Source organism: Heptranchias perlo, chromosome 10, assembly GCF_035084215.1.
Source record: "Heptranchias perlo isolate sHepPer1 chromosome 10, sHepPer1.hap1, whole genome shotgun sequence".
In the NCBI taxonomy this organism is placed as follows: Eukaryota; Metazoa; Chordata; class Chondrichthyes; order Hexanchiformes; family Hexanchidae; genus Heptranchias; species Heptranchias perlo.
The window spans coordinates 11,092,933-11,111,793 of NC_090334.1; the positions used below are offsets into that span (position 1 = coordinate 11,092,933).

The 18,861-nt window shown below is 47.7% G+C and overlaps 1 protein-coding gene across 3 annotated transcripts in view; it reads right to left on the reverse strand.

The window, feature by feature from the left end:
* Positions 1–18,311, reverse strand: part of jmjd7 (jumonji domain containing 7) — a 54,748-nt gene extending 36,437 nt beyond the window's left edge. For 2 of the 3 annotated variants that reach the window (XM_067991217.1, XM_067991216.1), the window contains exons 1-3: positions 18,187–18,311; positions 9,815–9,968; positions 8,853–9,106 (exon numbers count right to left, since the gene is read on the reverse strand). In XM_067991217.1, coding sequence (XP_067847318.1) covers positions 8,853–9,106; positions 9,815–9,968; positions 18,187–18,235 — 457 coding nt within the window. In that variant the 5' untranslated portion in view covers positions 18,236–18,311. Of the gene's footprint in view, positions 1–8,852; positions 9,107–9,623; positions 9,722–9,814; positions 9,969–18,186 lie in introns of those variants that run through there. The other variant, XM_067991218.1, reaches the window with a different exon arrangement.
* Positions 18,312–18,861: the final 550 nt, after the last annotated feature.

The following is an 18,861-nucleotide window of genomic DNA, read 5'->3' on the forward strand; positions in this document are numbered from 1 at the left end:
CTCACCATCAGTCTGTTGGAGAGAGTGTCTCACCATCAGCCTGTTAGAGAGTGTCTCACCATCAGCCTGTTAGAGAGAGTGTCTCACCATCAGTCTGTTAGAGAGTGTGTCTCACCATCAGCCTGTTAGAGAGTGTCTCACCATCAGTCTGTTAGAGAGAGTGTCTCACCATCAGCCTGTTAGAGAGTGTCTCACCATCAGTCTGTTAGAGAAAGTGTCTCACCATCAGTCTGTTAGAGTGTCTCACCATCAGTCTGTTAGAGAGAGTGTCTCACCATCAGTCTGTTAGAGAAAGTGTCTCACCATCAGTCTGTTAGAGTGTCTCACCATCAGTCTGTTCGAGTGTCTCACCATCAGCCTGTTAGAGAGTGTGTCTCACCATCAGCGTGTTAGAGAGAGTGTCTCACCATCAGTCTGTTAGAGAGAGTGTCTCACCATCAGTCTGTTAGAGAGTGTGTCTCACCATCAGTCTGTTAGAGAGAGTGTCTCACCATCAGTGTGTTAGAGAGAGTGTCTCACCATCAGTCTGTTAGAGAGTGTGTCTCACCATCAGTCTGTTAGAGAGAGTGTCTCACCATCAGTGTGTTAGAGAGAGTGTCTCACCATCAGTGTGTTAGTGAGTGTCTCACCATCAGCCAGTTAAAGTGTCTCAACAACAGATGTTAGAATGTTTCACCATCAATGTAAGGACAAACCCAGCAACTATATGCCAGTCAGTTTAACCTCGGTGGTGCGGAAACTTCTAGAAATGATCATCGGGAACAGAATTAACAGTCACTTGGACAAGTGTGGATTAATTAAGGAAAGCCAGCACAGATTTGTTAAAGGCAAATAGAGTTTAACTAACTTGATTGAGGTTTTTGATGAGGTAACAGAGAGGGTTGATGAGGGCAATGTAGTGATGTTGTGTATCAAAGGCCTTTGATAAAGTGCCACATAATAGGCTTGTCAGGAAAGTTGAAGCCCATGGAATAAAAGGGGCAGCGCCAACATGGATATAGAATTGGCTAAGTGACAGGAAACAGAGAGTAGTGGTGAACGGTTGTTTTTCGGACTGGAGGGAGATGTACAGTGGTGTTCCCCAGGGGTCATTACTAGGACCACTGCTTTTCTTGATATATATTAATGACTTGGACTTGGGTGTACAGGGCACAATTTCAAAATTTGCAGATGACACAAAACTTGGAAGTGTCGTGAACAGTGAGGAGGATGGTGATTGACTTCAACAGGACATAGACAGGCTGGTGGAATGGGCGGACACATGGCAGATGAAATTTAACACAATGATACATTTTGGTAGGAAGACCGAGGAGTGGCAATATAAACTAGAGGGTACAATTCTAAAGGGGTGCAGGAACAGAGAGACCTGGGGATATAAATGCACAAACTGTTAAAAGTGGCAGGGCAGGTTGAGAAAGCTATTAAAAAAGCATACGGTATCCTGGACTTCATAAAATAGAGGCATAGAGTACAAAAGCAAGGAAGTCATGATGAACCTTTATAAAACACTGGTTCAGCCACAACTGGAGTATTGTGTCCAATTCTGGGTATCACACTTTAAGAAGGATGTGAAGGCCTTGGAGAGGGTGCAGAAGAGATTTACTAGAATGGTTCCAGGGATGAGGGACTTCAGTTACGTGGATAAACTGGAGAAGCTGGGATTGTTCTCCTTGGAACAGAGACGGTTGCGAGGAGATTTGATAGAGGTGTACAAAATCATGAGGGGTCTCGACAGAGTAGATAGAGAGAAGCTGTTCCCATTGGCAGAAGGGTCAAGGGCACAGATTTAAGATAACTGGCAAAAAAGAACCAAAGGCGGCATGAGGAAAAGCTTTTTTACGCAGCGAATGGTTATGATCTGGAATGCACTGCCTAGTATTAGGTGGGATCAGACTAAGAGAGTGTACAAGAAAGTCTAAGACTGGTTGGCAGTGCATGTGTGTAAATGCACAAAGCGTGGTAAGCAAGATGGGTGAGCTGCAGGCCCAAATAGCCACATGGGAATAGATATCGTGGCGATAACACAGACCTGGCTCAAAAAAGGGCAGGATTGGGTACTAAATATTCCTGGATACAAGGTGTTCAGGAAAGTTACGGAAGGAAAGAAAGAGGGGGGGGAGGGTGGCAGTATTGATTAAGGAGAATATTGCAGAACTGGAGAGGGTGGATGTGCTGGAGGGGTCAAGGAAAGAATCTGTTTGGTTAGAGTTAAGAAATAAAAGAGGTGCCATTACACTACTGGGTGTATTCTATAGGCCACCAACTAGTGGGAAGGATATAGAGGAGCAAATTTGCAGGGAATTCACAGAGAGATGCAAAAGCTGTAGAGTAGTGATATCGGGGGACTTTTACTATCCTAATATAGACTGGGATAACAATAATAATATAAGGGGCAAAGAGGGGGAGGAATTTTTGAAATATGTTCAGGATAACTTTCTTAACTAGTACATTTCCGGCCCAAAGAGGAAGGAGGCATTGCTGGACTTGTTTCTAGCGAATGAGGCGGGCCATGATTTTTTTGATTTGTTCATGGGATGTGGGCGCAGCTGGCAAGGCCAGCATTTATTGCCCATCCCTAATTGCCCTTGAGAAGGTGGTGGTGAGCCGCCTTCTTGAACCGCTGCAGTTCATGTGGTGAAGGTTCTCCCACAGTGCTGTTAGGAAGGGAGTTCCAGGATTTTGACCCAGCGACGATGAAGGAACGGCGATATATTTCCAAGTCGGGATGGTGTGTGACTTGGAGGGGAACGTGCAGGTGGTGTTGTTCCCATGTGCCTGCTGCCCTTGTCCTTCTAGGTGGTAGAGGTCGCGGGTTTGGGAGGTACTGTCGAAGACGCCTTGGCGAGTTGCTGCAGTGCATCCTGTAAATGGTACGCACTCCAGCCACGTTGCGCCAGTGGTGAAGGGAGTGAATGTTTAGGGTGGTGGATGGGGTACCAATCAAGCAGGCTGCTTTGTCCTGGATGGTGTCGAGCTTCTTGAGTGTTGTTGGAGCTGCACTCATCCAGGCAAGTGGAGAGTATTCCATCACATTCCTGACTTGTGCCTTGTAGATGGTGGAAAGGCTTTGGGGAGTCAGGAGGTGAGTCACTTGCCACAGAATACCCAGCCTCTGACCTGCTCTTGTAGCCACAGTATTTATGTGGCTGGTCCAGTTAAGTTTCTGGTCAATGGTGGCCTCCAGGATGTTGATGATGGGGGATTCTGCGATGGTAATGCTGTTGAATGTCAAGGGGAGGTGGTTAGACTCTCTCTTGTTGGAGATGGTCATTGCCTGGCACTTCTCTGGCGTGAATGTTACTTGCCACTTATCAGCCCAAGCTTGGATGTTGCCCAGGTCTTGCTGCATGCGGGCACGGACTGCTTCATTATCTGAGGGGTCGCAAATGCAACTGAACACTGTGCAATCATCAGTGAACATCCCCATTTCTGACCTTATGATGGAGGGAAGGTCAATTATGAAACAGCTGAAGATGGTTGGGCCTAGGACACTGCCCTGAGGAACACCTGCAGCAATGTTCTGGGGGTGAGATGATTGGCCTCCAACAACCACTACCAAGTGGAGCAAGTGTCATTGGGGGAGCAGCGAACATATCATAAGGTTTAGAATAGCTATGGAAAAGGACACGGACCACTCTAAAGTAAAAATACTCAATTGGAGGAGGGCCAATTTCAACGAAATGAGAACAGATCTGGCCCGGGTAAATTGGAATCAAAGATTGGCAGGCAAAACTGTAATTGAACAGTGGGCAGCCTTTAAAGAGGAGATGGTTCAGGTACAGTCTAGGCACATTCCCACGAGGCAGAAAGGTAGGGCAATTAAAGCCAGAGCTGCCTGGATGACAAAAGAGATAGTGAGTGAGATGAAACGGGAAAAAGGGGTTTACGATAGATGTCAGGTTGATAACACAAGTAAGAACCAGGCTGAATATAGAAAGTTCAAAGGGGAAGTGAAAAAGCAAATAAGAGGGGCAAAGAGAGAACATGAGAATAGACTGGCGGCCAACATAAAAGGGAATCCAAAAGTCTTCTACAGGCATGTAAACAGTAAACGAGTAGTAAGAGGAGGGGTGGGGCCGATTGGGAACCATAAAGGAGATCTACTTGTGGAGGCAGAGGTGATGACCGAGGTACTAAATGAGCACTTTGCATCCGTCTTTACCAAGGAAGAAGATGCTGCCAGAGTCTCAGTAAAGGAAGATACAGTTGAGATACTGAATGGGTTAAAAATTGATAAAGAAGAGGTACTAAAAAGGCCAACTGTATTTCAAGTAGATGTCACCCAGTCCAGATGGGATGCATCTTAGGATGCTGAGGGAAGTAATGGTGGAAATTGCGGAGGTACTGGCCATAATCTTCCAAACATCCTTAAATATGGGGGTGGTGCCAGTGGACTGGAAAATTGCAAATGTTACACCCTTGTTCAAAAAAGGGTGTAAGGATAAACCTAGCAACTATAGGTCAGTCAATTTAACCTCAGTGGTGGGGAAACTTTTAGAAACGATAATCCGGGACAGAATTAACAGTCACTTGAATCAGTGTGGATTGATTAGGAAAAGCCAGCACGGATTTGTTAAAGGCAAACCATGTTTAACTAATCTGATGAGGTAACAGAGAGGGTTCATGAGGGCAATGCAGTTGATTTGATGTATATGGACTTCAAAAGGCGTTTGATAAAGTGACGCATAATAGGCTTGTCATCAAGATTGCAGCCATGGAATAAAGGGGGCAGTAGCCACATGGATACAGAATTGGCTAAGTAACAGCAAACAGAGAATAATGGTGAACGGTTGTTTTTCGGACTTGAGAGAGGTGTATAGTGGTGTTCCCCAGGGGTCGGTGCTGGGACCACTGCTTTTCTTGATATATATTAATGACTTGGACTTGGGTATACATGGTACGATTTCAAAATTTTCAGATGACACAAAACTTGGAAGGATAGTAAACAGTGAGAAGGATAGTGATAGACTTCAAGAGGATACAGACAGGCTGGTGGCGTGGGCGGACACATGGCAGATGAAATTCAACGCAGAAAAATGCGAAGGGCACAACTCTAAAAGGGGTATAGGAACAGAGCTATCTGAGGGTATATGTGCACAAATCATTGAAGGTGGCAGGACAGGTAGAGAAAGTGGTTAAAAAAGCATACGGGATCCTGGGCTTTATAAATAGAGGCATAGAGTACAAAAGTATGGAAGTCATGAAGAACCTTTATAAAACACTGGTTGGGCCACAACTGGAGTATTGTGTCCAGTTCTGGGCACACACTTCAGGAAAGATGTGAAGGCCTTAGAGAGGGTGGAGAAGAGATTTACTAGAATGATTCCAGGGATGAGGGACTTCAGTTACGTGGAGAAGCTGGATTTGTTCTCCTTGGAACAGAGAAGGTTGCGAGGAGATTTGATAGAGATATTCAAAATCATGAAGGGTCCAGACAGAGTAGATAGAGAGAAACTGTGTCCATTGGTGGAAGGGTCAAGGACCAGAGGACATAGATTTAAGGTGATTGGCAAAAGAACCAAAGATGAGATGAAGAAAATCTTTTTTACATAGCGAGTGGTTGTGATCTGGAATGCACTGCCCGAGGGGGTGGTGGAGACCGATTCAATCATGGCTTTCAAAAGGGAACTGGATAAGCACTTGAAAGGAAAAAAATTGCAGGGCTACATGGATAGGGCGGGGGAGTGGGACTAGCTGGATTGCTCTTGAATACAGTCGACGCGAACTCGATGGGCCAAATGGCCTTCTTCCGTGCTGCAACCTTTCTATGATTCTACGCCTGAAAGGGTGATGGAGTCGAATTCAATCATGGCTTTCAAAAGGAAATTGGATAAATACTTGAAGGAAAAAAATTTGCAGGGCTACGGGGAGAGAATGGGATAGTGGGGATAGCTGGATTGCTCGTGCAGAGAGACCGCATGGGCTCGACGGCCCGAATGGCCTCCTTCTGTGCTGTAACCATTCTATGATTCTATGATCAGCGTGTAAGAGAAAATCTCAGCATTAGCCTGTTAGAGAGTGTCTCACCATCAGCGTTAGAGAATGTCTCACCATCAGTGTGTTAGTGTCTCAGTATCAGCGTGTAGAGAAAGTCTCACCATCAGCGTATTAGAGTGTCTCATCATCAGCCTTTTAGAGAGAGTGTCTCATCATCAGCGTGTTAGAGAGAGCGTCTCACCATCAGCCTGTTAGAGAGAGCGTCTCACCATCAGCCTGTTAGAGAGTGTGTCTCACCATCAGCCTGTTAGAGAGTGTGTCTCACCATCAGCCTGTTAGAGAGAGCGTCTCACCATCAGCCTGTTAGAGAGTGTGTCTCACCATCAGTCTGTTAGAGAGAGTGTCTCCCCATCAGCGTGTTAGAGAGTGTGTCTCACCATCAGCCTGTTAGAGAGAGTGTCTCACCATCAGCGTGTTAGAGAGAGTGTCTCACCATCAGGCTATTAGAGAGAGTGTCTCACCATCAGCCTGTTAGAGAGAGTGTCTCACCATCAGCGTGTTAGAGAGAGTGTCTCACCATCAGCCTGTTAGAGAGTGTGTCTCACCATCAGCGTGTTAGAGAGAGTGTCTCACCATCAGTCTGTTAGAGAGAGTGTCTCCCCATCAGCGTGTTAGAGAGTGTGTCTCACCATCAGCCTGTTAGAGAGAGTGTCTCACCATCAGCGTGTTAGAGAGAGTGTCTCACCATCAGGCTATTAGAGAGAGTGTCTCACCATCAGCCTGTTAGAGAGAGTGTCTCACCATCAGCGTGTTAGAGAGAGTGTCTCACCATCAGCCTGTTAGAGAGAGCGTCTCACCATCAGCGTGTTAGAGAGAGTGTCTCACCATCAGCCTGTTAGAGAGAGTGTCTCACCATCAGTATGTTAGAGAGAGTGTCTCACCATCAGCCTGTTAGAGAGAGCGTCTCACCATCAGCGTGTTAGAGAGAGTGTCTCACCATCAGCCTGTTAGAGAGAGTGTCTCACCATCAGCGTGTTAGAGAGAGTGTCTCACCATCAGCCTGTTAGAGAGAGTGTCTCACCATCAGTGTGTTAGAGAGAGCGTCTCACCATCAGCGTGTTAGAGAGAGTGTCTCACCATCAGCCTGTTAGAGAGAGTGTCTCACCATCAGCGTGTTAGAGAGAGTGTCTCACCATCAGCCTGTTAGAGAGAGTGTCTCACCATCAGGCTATTAGAGAGAGTGTCTCACCATCAGCCTGTTAGAGAGAGTGTCTCACCATCAGCGTGTTAGAGAGAGTGTCTCACCATCAGCCTGTTAGAGAGAGCGTCTCACCATCAGCGTGTTAGAGAGAGTGTCTCACCATCAGCCTGTTAGAGAGAGTGTCTCACCATCAGTATGTTAGAGAGAGTGTCTCACCATCAGCCTGTTAGAGAGAGCGTCTCACCATCAGCGTGTTAGAGAGAGTGTCTCACCATCAGCCTGTTAGAGAGTGTCTCACCATCAGCGTGTTAGAGAGAGTGTCTCACCATCAGCCTGTTAGAGAGAGTGTCTCACCATCAGCGTGTTAGACAGAGTGTCTCACCATCAGCCTGTTAGAGAGAGTGTCTCACCATCAGCGTGTTAGAGAGAGTGTCTCACCATCAGCCTGTTAGAGAGAGTGTCTCACCATCAGCGTGTTAGAGAGAGTGTCTCACCATCAGCCTGTTAGAGAGAGTGTCTCACCATCAGCGTGTTAGAGAGAGTGTCTCACCATCAGCCTGTTAGAGAGAGTGTCTCACCATCAGGCTATTAGAGAGAGTGTCTCACCATCAGCCTGTTAGAGAGAGTGTCTCACCATCAGCGTGTTAGAGAGAGTGTCTCACCATCAGCCTGTTAGAGAGAGCGTCTCACCATCAGCGTGTTAGAGAGAGTGTCTCACCATCAGCCTGTTAGAGAGAGTGTCTCACCATCAGTATGTTAGAGAGAGTGTCTCACCATCAGCCTGTTAGAGAGAGTGTCTCACCATCAGTCTGTTAGAGAGAGTGTCTCACCATCAGTATGTTAGAGAGAGTGTCTCACCATCAGTATGTTAGAGAGAGTGTCTCACCATCAGCCTGTTAGAGAGAGTGTCTCACCATCAGCCTGTTAGAGAGAGTGTCTCACCATCAGTGTGTTAGAGAGAGTGTCTCACCATCAGCCTGTTAGAGAGAGTGTCTCACCATCAGTCTGTTAGAGAGAGTGTCTCACCATCAGCCTGTTAGAGAGAGTGTCTCACCATCAGCCTGTTAGAGAGAGTGTCTCACCATCAGTGTGTTAGAGAGAGTGTCTCACCATCAGCCTGTTAGAGAGAGTGTCTCACCATCCGTCTGTTAGAGAGAGTGTCTCACCATCAGCGTGTTAGAGAGAGTGTCTCACCATCAGCCTGTTAGAGAGAGTGTCTCACCATCAGCGTGTTAGAGAGAGTGTCTCACCATCAGCCTGTTAGAGAGAGTGTCTCACCATCAGTATGTTAGAGAGAGTGTCTCACCATCAGTCTGTTAGAGAGAGCGTCTCACCATCAGCCTGTTAGAGAGAGTGTCTCACCATCAGTATGTTAGAGAGAGTGTCTCACCATCCGTCTGTTAGAGAGAGTGTCTCACCATCAGTCTGTTAGAGAGAGTGTCTCACCATCAGCCTGTTAGAGAGAGTGTCTCACCATCAGCATGTTAGGAAGTACCCAATGCCCACAAAAACAGCACCTGGTCACCCACAAAAACAGCACCCCAGCAGGAGTGACTACCTTTCTGATAGGAGAATGTAACGGGAGTGAGGGCGGAGGGAGAGAAGAGAAAGAATTGGAACATTTTTTTTCTACGATCGACAATGTCCCTGACTAACACTTTGATGCAAAGTAAACTAAGCTGTGATCACCACTCCTCACTCAGCGCTGCCATACCTAGTGCCTCGCTCATCCACGGGATGTGGGAGTCCACATCCTGCAGGAGCTGAGGGAACTCCTGTGTCAAGTTCGAGCATTGCTTCTGCACGTAGAACACTCCGCACGCAGCCCGTTTCCTCTCGATGACGTCCAGAAAATCCTCGAATAGCATCCGCCGCTCCTCAGGCATCACGAAGCGGTCCTGGTGCACAGCATCGGCGTAACCATTGGGGGTCACCGCCACGCTCACTGTCTGCTTTCCAACCATTTCTCTGCAAGTTAAACACTTCAGTGTTAACATCACAACAACTTGCAATTATACAGCGCCTTTAATGTAGTAAAAAGTCCCAAGGCACTTCACAGGAGTGTAATCAGACAAAAATTGACACAGAGCCAAGGAAGGAGATATTAGCACAGGTGACCAAAAGCTTGGTCAAAGAGGTAGGCTTTAAGGAGCATCTTAAAGGAGGAGAGAGAGAGGCGGAGAGGTTGCGGGAGGGAGTTCCAGAGCTTAGGGCCTAGGCAGCTGAAGGCACGGCCGCCAATGGTGGAGCAATGAAAATCAAAGATGCAGAAGAGGCCAGAATTGGAGGAGCGCAGAGATCTCGGAGGGTTGTTGGGCTGGAGGAGGTTACAGAGATAGGGAGGGGCGAGGTCACAGAGGGATTTGGACACAAGGATGAAAATTTTAAATTCGAGGCACTGTATCATTTGGACTTGGAAAGCGGCAAGAGGGGAGAGGAAAATTGATGGAAAAGGAGGAAGAAAAAATAAATGAGCTCTCTTCACCCATGTCAAGTTGGAGAGCAAGACTGCAGACAGAGATTCCTTGGCACCATCCATCCTGCCCCATTCGCGCACTTGCAGTCACGAAATAGTGGCTGATGCTGAATGTAGAAAAGAGGTGGGAAAGGAATTACTAAATGGGAAGAACTGAAGTAAAACAAAAGGATAATAAATATACAGAATTAGCACCATACCTGAGGTAGGAGGCCGTCCATTTGGAGACTGCTGGCCAGTGACTGATGGCATCTCGCACTATGAAGGGCTTGTTGGGACACAGCCAGCTTCGCTGAAATTCCAGTGGTGTGGGGGGCTGGTCTAAGTAGGGTACTGAGTTGTTCAAGTACAGTTCTGCAAACAGAGTAGAGACGCCACATTCAGAGAGGGAGCGAGTCAAGGGTTTGAAAGCTGAAGCTGAGAGCTACGGCACAATGAGGAGCAAAGCTCACATGAACAGGCAAGAAGGGAAGATCTATCAATGGAGCCTGTTTTGGGGAATAACATGACGGTGCAGTCAGACTGAAGTTCTTGAGTCTGTTGGTCTGTTTAAGAGAAACTACAGATGCACTGGGGAACTTTAAAAGTCAATGCTATTCAAGCTTTTCTGTGTGGGAGACACTCTGGAAGACTGACACCTGGCCGCCCTCTGCCCTACCTTCCAAAAGACCGTGTCAGTTACCCCGAGGAAGACAGTGTCACTATTGCAGAAAATGATCTTTACTACATAGAATTTACAGCACAGAAACAGCAATTCAGCCCAAATGGTCTCTGCCGATGTTTCTGGTCCACACGAGCCTCCTCCCACCCGACTTCATCTTACCCGATCACCATAACCTTCTATTCATTTCTCCCTCATGTGTTTATCCAGCTTCCCCTTAAATGCATCGATGCTATTCATCTCAACTACTCCTTGTAGTAGCGAGTTCCACATTCTCACCACTCTCTGGGTAAAGAAGTTTCTAAATTACTATATATAGAGCAACCGAAACAACATAGTTAATACAGAATAAAAATTGAGAAATCTATTTGCGTTGCAGAGCTGCAAGATCTCCCTTCTAGGATCCGAGACCCCTGTTTGAAAACCTATGCTCAAAATTGTTCTAACCAGGTGAAGATCATGCATCCTCTCTTCTATTCTGTTGGGTACCTGATGGTAAAGGCCCTCGATGAACCAAGTATCTCATAATGCTCCCTCTTGTCGCAAAATTCAGGGATGTCAGCTGACCTTTCTGAAGTTAAATGGAGTTAAATCTGTCGGGTAAAATGATAGGCAGACTCGTTCCTTGTTTCCTGTCTTGCCTTTATTTCATTGTTACAGTGCGATAAGTAGGATACAGTCAAGCCGAGGCACGAACTCTTCAAACGGTACCACTTTACACAGCCAAAGCGTGGTCCCTTTATGCTACCTTGACCTCATACCCTGGACACGCCGACCAAAACTTATTAAATACACATGGATTGATTCGTCTCTGATATTCAAACACCACTTATGGACAACTGGCTTTAAAACAGACATTTCCTTACAAAGATGTTGTGTCTTTGTTCATCTCAATCAGGGGTGAGTTTTCTCCCATCAAAGCTTGATCTTGCACAGATCACTGTGTCCTGTTTAGAGTGATGTGTGACTTCCCTGTATTTGACTGATCTTTGTTTCCTAGACTTGCTGTCTCTGTTTGTCGTTCACCAATTCAAAGCTAATTATCTTATGTATATTTTTCCCGGGCTTTGAGTAATACTCAATTTCCATCTGTACAATAGGAAATCAATTGCTAGCAAGGACATAGAATCACAGAAAGGTTACAGCATGGAAGGAGGCCGTTCGGCCCATCAAGTCCGTGCCAGCTCTATGCAAGAGCAATCCAGCTAGTCCCACTCCCCCGCCCTATCCCCGTAGCCCTGCAATTTTTTCCTTTCAAGTACTTATCCAGTTCCCTTTTGAAGGCCATGATTGAATCTGCCTCCACCACCCCCTCAGGCAGTGCATTCCAGATCCTAACCACTCGCTGTGTAAAAAGGATTTTCCTCATGTCACCCTTGGCTCTTCTACCAATCACCTTAAATCCATGTCGTCTGGTCCTTGACCCTTCGGCCAATGGGAAGTTTCTCTCTATCTACTCTGGCTAGACCCTTCATGATTTTGAATATCTCTATCAAATCTCCTCACAACCGTCTCTGTTCCAAGGAATTCAAATACTAGTATCAGTAATGGTGGCCATGAAATTACCGGATTGTCGTAAAAACCCATCTGGTTCACTATGTCCTTTAGGGAAGGAAACCTGCTGTCCTTACCCGGTCTGGCCTAAATGTGACTCCAGACCCACAGCAATGTGGTTGATTCTTAATTGCCCTCTGAAATGGCCTAGCAAGCCACTCAGTTGTAAAATCTTGATTAAAAAAAGTCATAAGAATAAAACTGGACGGACTACCCGGCATCGGACCACTAGGCACCGGACATGACAAAGACAAACCAAGCCCAGTCGACCCTGCAAAGTCCTCTTCACTAACATCTGGGGACTTGTGCTAAAATTGGGAGAGCTGTCCCACAGACTAGTCAAGCAACAGCCTGACACAGCCATACTCACAGAATCATACCTTTCAGCCAACGTCCCAGACTCTTCCATCACCATCCCTGGGTATGTCCTGTCCCACCGGCAGGACAGACCCACCAGAGGTGGCGGTACAGTGATATACAGTCAGGAGCGAGTGGCCCTGGGAGTCCTCAACATTGACTCCGGACCCCATGAAATCTCATGGCATCAGGTCAAACATGGGCAAGGAAACCTCCTGCTGATTACCACCTACCGCCTTCCATCAGCTGATGAATCAGTCCTCCTCCATGTTGAATACCTCTTGGAGGAAGCACTGAGGGTAGCAAGGGCACTGAATGTACTCTGGGTGGGGGACTTCAATGTCCATCACCAAGAGTGGCTCGGTAGCACCACTACTGACCGAGTCCTGAAGGACATAGCTGCCAGACTGGGCCTGCGGCAGGTGGTGAGCGAACCAACATGAGGGAAAAACTTACTTGACCTTGTCCTCACCAATCTACCTGTCGCAAATGCATATGTCCATGACAGTATTGGTAGGAGTGACCACTGCACAGTCCTCGTGGAGACGAAGTCCCATCTTCACACTAAGGATACCATCCAATGTACTGTGTGGCACTACCACCGTGCTAAATGGAATAGATTCAGAACAGATATGGCAGCTCAAAATTGGGCATCCATGAGGTGCTGTGGGCCATCAGCAGCAGCAGAATTGTATTCCAGCACAATCTGTAACCTCATGGCCCGGCATATTCCTCACTCTACCATTACCAACAAGCCAGGGGATCAACCCTGGTTCAATGAGGAGTGTAGAAGAGCATGCCAGGAGCAGCACCAGGCATACCTAAAAATGAGGTGCCAACCTGGTGAAGCTACAACTCAGGACTACATGCATGCTAAACAGCGGAAGCAACATGCTATCGACAGAGCTAAGCGATTCCACAACCAAAGTTCTGCAGTCCTGCCACATCCAGTCGTGAATGGTGGTGGACAATTAAACAACTAATGGGAGGAGGAGGCTCTGTGAACGTCCCCATCCTCAATGATGGCAGAGTCCAGCACGTGAGTGCAAAAAACAAGGCTGAAGCGTTTGCAACCACCTTCAGCCAGAAGTGCCGAGTGGATGATCCATCTCGGCCTCCTCCCGATATCCCCACCATCACACAAGCCAGTCTTCAGCCAATTCGATTCACTCCACCTGATATCAAGAAACGGCTGAGTGCACTGGATACAGCAAAGTCAATGGGACCCGACAACATCCTGGCTGTAGTGCTGAAGACTCGTGCTCCAGAACTAGCTGTGCCTCCAGCCAAGCTGTTCCAGTACAGCTACAACACTGGCATCTACCTGACAATGTGGAAAATTGCCCAGGTATGTCCTGTCCACAAAAAGCAGGACAAATCCAATCCGGCCAATTACCGCCCCATCAGTCTACTCTCAATCATCAGCAAAGTGATGGAAGGTGTCGTCGACAGTGCTATCAAGCGGCACTTACTCAACAATAACCTGCTCACCGATGCTCAGTTTGGGTTCCGCCAGGACCACTCGGCTCCAGACCTCATTACAGCCTTGGTCCAAACATGGACAAAAGAGCTGAATTCCAGAGGTGAGGTGAGAGTGACTGCCTTTGACATCAAGGCAGCATTTGACCGAGTGTGGCACCAAGGAGCCCTAGTAAAATTGAAGTCAATGGGAATCAGGGGGAAAACTCTCCAGTGGCTAGAATCATACCTAGCACAAAGGAAGACGGTAGTGGTTGTTGGAGGCCAATCATCTCAGCCCCAGGACATTGCTGCAGGAGTTCCTCAGGGCAGTGTCCTTGGCCCAACCATCTTCAGCTGCTTCATCAATGATCTTCCCTCCATCATAAGGTCAGAAATGGGGATGTTCGCTGATGATTGCACAGTGTTCAGTTCCATTCGCAACCCCTCAAATAATGAAGCAGTCTGAGCCCGCATGCAGCAAGACCTGGACAACATCCAGGCTTGGGCTGATAAGTGGCAAGTAACATTCGCGCCAGACAAGTGCCAGGCAATGACCATCTCCAACAAGAGAGAGTCTAACCACCTCCCCTTGACATTCAACGGCATTACCATTGCCGAATCCCCCACCATCAACATCCTGGGGGTCACCATTGACAGAAACTTAACTGGACCAGCCATATAAATACTGTGGCTACAAGAGCAGTTCAGAGGCTGGGTATTCTGCGGCGAGTGACTCACCTCCTGACTCCCTAAAGCCTTTCCACCATCTACAAGGCACAAGTCAGGAGTGTGATGGAATATTCTCCACATGAGTGCAGCTCCAACAACACTCAAGAAGCTCGACACAATCCAGGACAAAGCAGCTCGCTTGATTGGCACCCCATCCACCACCCTAAACATTCACTCCCTTCACCACCGGCGCACCGTGGCTGCAGTGTGTACCATCCACAGGATGCATTACAGCAACTCGCCAAGGCTTCTTCGACAGCACCTCCCAAATCCGCGACCTCTACCACCTAGGACAAAAGCAGCAGGTACATGGGAACAACACCACCTGCACGTTCCCCTCCAAGTCACACACCATCCCAACTTGGAAATATATCGCTGTTACTTCATCGTCGCTGGGTCAAAATCCTGGAACTCCCTTCCTAACAGCACTGTGAGAGAACCTTCACCAGACGGACTGCAGCGGTTCAAGAAGGCGGCTCACCACCACCTTCTCAAGGGCAATTAGGGATGGACAATAAATGCTGGCCTTGCCAGCGATGCCCACATCCCATGATTGAATAATAAGAAAAAAACCCAGCTTCTCCAATCTATCCACATAACTAAAGTCCAACATCCCTGGAATTATTCTAGTGAATCTTTTCTGCACCCTCTCTAAGGCCTTCACATCTTTCCTAAAGTGCTTTGCCCAGAACTTTACATAACACTCCAGTTGTGGCCGAACCAGTGTTTTATAAAGGTTTATTATGACTTCCATACTTTTGTACTCTATGCCTCTATTTATAAAGCCCAGGACCCAGTATGCTTTTTTAACCACTTTCTCAACTTGCCCTGCCACCTTCAATGATTTGTGCACAAATGCCCCCAGGTCTCTCTGAACCTTTTAAAATTGTGCCCTCAAGTTTATATTGCCTCGCCTCATTCTTCCTACAAAAATGCATCACTTCGCATTTTTCTGCGTTAAATTTCATCTGCCAAATGTCCGCCCATGCCACCAGCCTGTCTATATCTTCTTGAAGTCTATCGCTATTCTCCTCACTGTTCACTACACTTCCAAGTTTTGCGTCATCTGCAAATTTGGAAATTGTGCCCTGTACACCCAAGTCCAAGTCATTAATATATATCAAGAAAAGCAGTGGTCCCAGCACTGACCCCTGGGGAACACCACTGTACACCTCCCTCCAGTCTGAAAAACAGCCATTCACAGCTATTCTCTGTTTCCTGTTACTTAGCCAATTCTGTATCCATGCTGCTACTGCCCCTTTTATTCCATGGACTTGAATCTTGATGACAAGCCTATTATGCGGCACTTTATCAAATGCCTTTTGAAAGTCTATATACACATTATCAACTGCACTGCCCTCATCGACCCTCTCTGTTACCTGATCAAAAAACTCTATCATGTTAGTTAAATACGCCTTGCTGTCTTTCCCTAATCAATCCACACTTGGCCAAGTGACTGCTGATTCTGTCCCCGGAATTATCGATTCTAAAAGTTTCCCCACCACCGATGTTAAACTGACTGGCCTTTAGTTGCTGGGTTTATCCTTACACCCTTTTTGAACAAGGGTGTAACATTTGCAATTCTCCTGTCCTCTGGCACCACCCCCGTATCTAAGGATGTTTGGAAGATTATGGCCAGTACCTCCGCAATTTCCACCCTTACTTCCCTCAGCAACCGAGGATGCATCCCATCCGGACCAGGTGACTTATCCACTTTAACCACAGCTAGCCTTTCTAGTACCTCTTCTTTATTAATTTTCAGCCCATCTCAACGACATCTTCCTTTACTGACACTCTGGCAGCATCTTCTTTCTTGTAAAGACGGATGCAAAGTGCTCATTTAGTACATCGGCCATCACCTCTGCCTCCATGAGTAGATCACCTTTTCGGTCCCTAATCGGCCCTTCCCCTCCTCTTACTACCCCTTTACTACCTATAGAAGACTTTTGGATTCCCTTTTACGTTAGCCGAATTTATGCATTTATGTCTTGACTTGTCTTTAGTTGGGTGGCTGTTCCAACCTATCAGTCTTCACACTCCACACGGACTGCAGCGGTTCAAGAAAGCGGCTCACCACCACCTTCGCGAAGGCAATTAGGGATGGGCAATAAATGCTGGCCTTGCCAGCGACGCCCACATCCCGTGAACGAATAAAAAAAAACACTGTTTCTTCCCCTAATCCATGTCTCAACAGTTTCCAGGTGGAATTCTAGACCAGTCTCGGATGACGACCCGCCCACCCGGTTTTGAACTGGACAATCTGGTTCCGGAGTTGGCAGCTCATTAATTCTTGATAATGGAAAACCTCCCAGTAAAAGTGCAGATTTTGGTTACTGCATTAAAAGCTGTGCGCACACCTGCCCATGGATACACACAGTGGTTTTTCACATGAGCAGCCCCATCCGGTTGTGGAGCGGGCAAAAGATGGCAAGTGCTAGGCTGGTCCAAAGCACCAGATTCCACCAGATGTGTACTCCAGGTCGCACACAGGACATCCTGAAATACAGGTCACCTGAACAGCTTGTGATGTGAATGGAAACCCAAAATGGCAGCTCCCCATGAGAGCAGAAAGCATACTAAGAAAGATTTGCATTTATATCATGCCTTTTACAACCTCATGATGTCCCAAAGCGCTTTACAGCCAATGAAGTACTTTTGAAGTGTAGTCACTGTTGTAATGAAGGAAAAAGTACTCATACAACTGAGGTTGGCAAATATCTCATTGTATTTTTTTTAAATAATGCGTACTTTGTACAGAGAAAACTTCCCCTCCAGCTCATTCCTTCTCACTTAAAAAATCAGACAGGGCTGGAGTAGGACCTGATCATACAGGATTGAATGCTTGTATACTGCTGGTGAAAATTTATTGAAATCCTTAACGACCAACATCTTCAAATACAACAGTGCACTTCAAAAAGTACCTCATTGGCTGTAAAGCTTTTTGGGACGACTGAGGTCGTGAAAGTGCTTTATAAATGCAAGTCTTTCTTTCAATAAGACACAGAACTAAGGGGAACAGTCCCTTCCTGCTAAAGTCAACAACTCTCACAGAGTCAGAATTAAACCGGGGACTTTCTTGATCTGTGTGGTTCAGTACCACACCAGGCAGTGAATTTATCATACGGGGCCATGTGTGAGGCAATGGGGGGGGGTAGCTTTAACCACCGGAAAGTGTGGCTCTGGGGGTGGAATCTACAATTCCAAGATATTCAACCACTGTGTCCTGTCCTGTTCCTGATCTCTCGTTGCTACGTTATCAGTGGCCTGTCATGTTCCATGGTCATTGAACAACGATGCATCGTCCTTTCAATAAACTAATATTCTGCCAGCAGAAGCTGGTGACTACACACTTTGCACCCAACTAATGGGCATTTCCCTGGCTGCCTGCGTCTCTTCCGCAGTATCGTCCGTGCCCAGGTGGCCTTGGAGAGGGAACATGCGGTGTCCTTGGGGCACCGCAGGCTATAGAGTGTCTGATTTGCTCAGGAGGTTCCCTCTGCTTTTGTTGGGATTTTTTTTTTTGCTTCTTCTAGTTTGATAGGACCATGTTTCTTCCCTTTATTAGTGGTGGCCAAAAAGGGGCACCTGTTGAGCTGATTCTTGTTTGGTGACCCTGGTGCAACCCAATGTCACCCTTACTGCCTCATCAAAATAGGCCCAACTAATGGGCAACAACCAGTGAGCCCGAGGGGGGGGGGGAGGGGGGGGCAGGGAAAGTAAAGGGGGCGGGCGGAGGGAGATTAATAAAGGGGGCGGGAGAGAGCCGCAACAGCAGCTCGGCCCCCGGTTCACACTCACTCACTCACTCACCCCGCGCTTCCTGCGCCACTTGCCGCAAACTCTCCCGCACTGATTGCATCTCATCTCCTGGTCACAAAAACCATCCGCTCCGCCGCCCGGCGGTTTGGAGGAGTCGCAGCGCCGCCCGGCGGTTTGGAGGAGTCGCAGCCGCAGCGCCGCCCGGCGGTTTGGAGGAGTCGCAGCCGCTCCGCCGCCCGGCGGTTTGGAGGAATCGCAGCGCCGCCCGGCGGTTTGGAGGAGTCGCAGCCGCAGCGCCGCCCGGCGGTTTGGAGGAGTCGCAGCCGCAGCTTAGTTTTTTATTGAAGAGGTTGGAGGCTGAACCGGACCTGCCAAGTCTCACTCCCTTTGGTGTCGGAGGGTCGGGGATTCAGGGTCAGATGATCAGGGTCGGGGATTCGGGGTTGGGTCGGATTTTTGTATTATTCGTTCACGGGATGTGGGCGTCGCTGGTGAGGCCAGCATTTATTGCCCATCCCTAATTGCCCTTGAGAAGGTGGTGGTGAGTCGCCTTCTTGAACCGCTGCAGTCCGTGAGGTGAAGGTTCTCCCACAGTGCTGTTAGGTAGGGAGTTCCAGGATTTTGACCCAGCGACGATGAAGGAACGGCGATATATTTCCAAGTCGGGATGGTGTGTGACTTGGAGGGGAACGTGCAGGTGGTGTTCCCATGTGCCTGCTGCCCTTG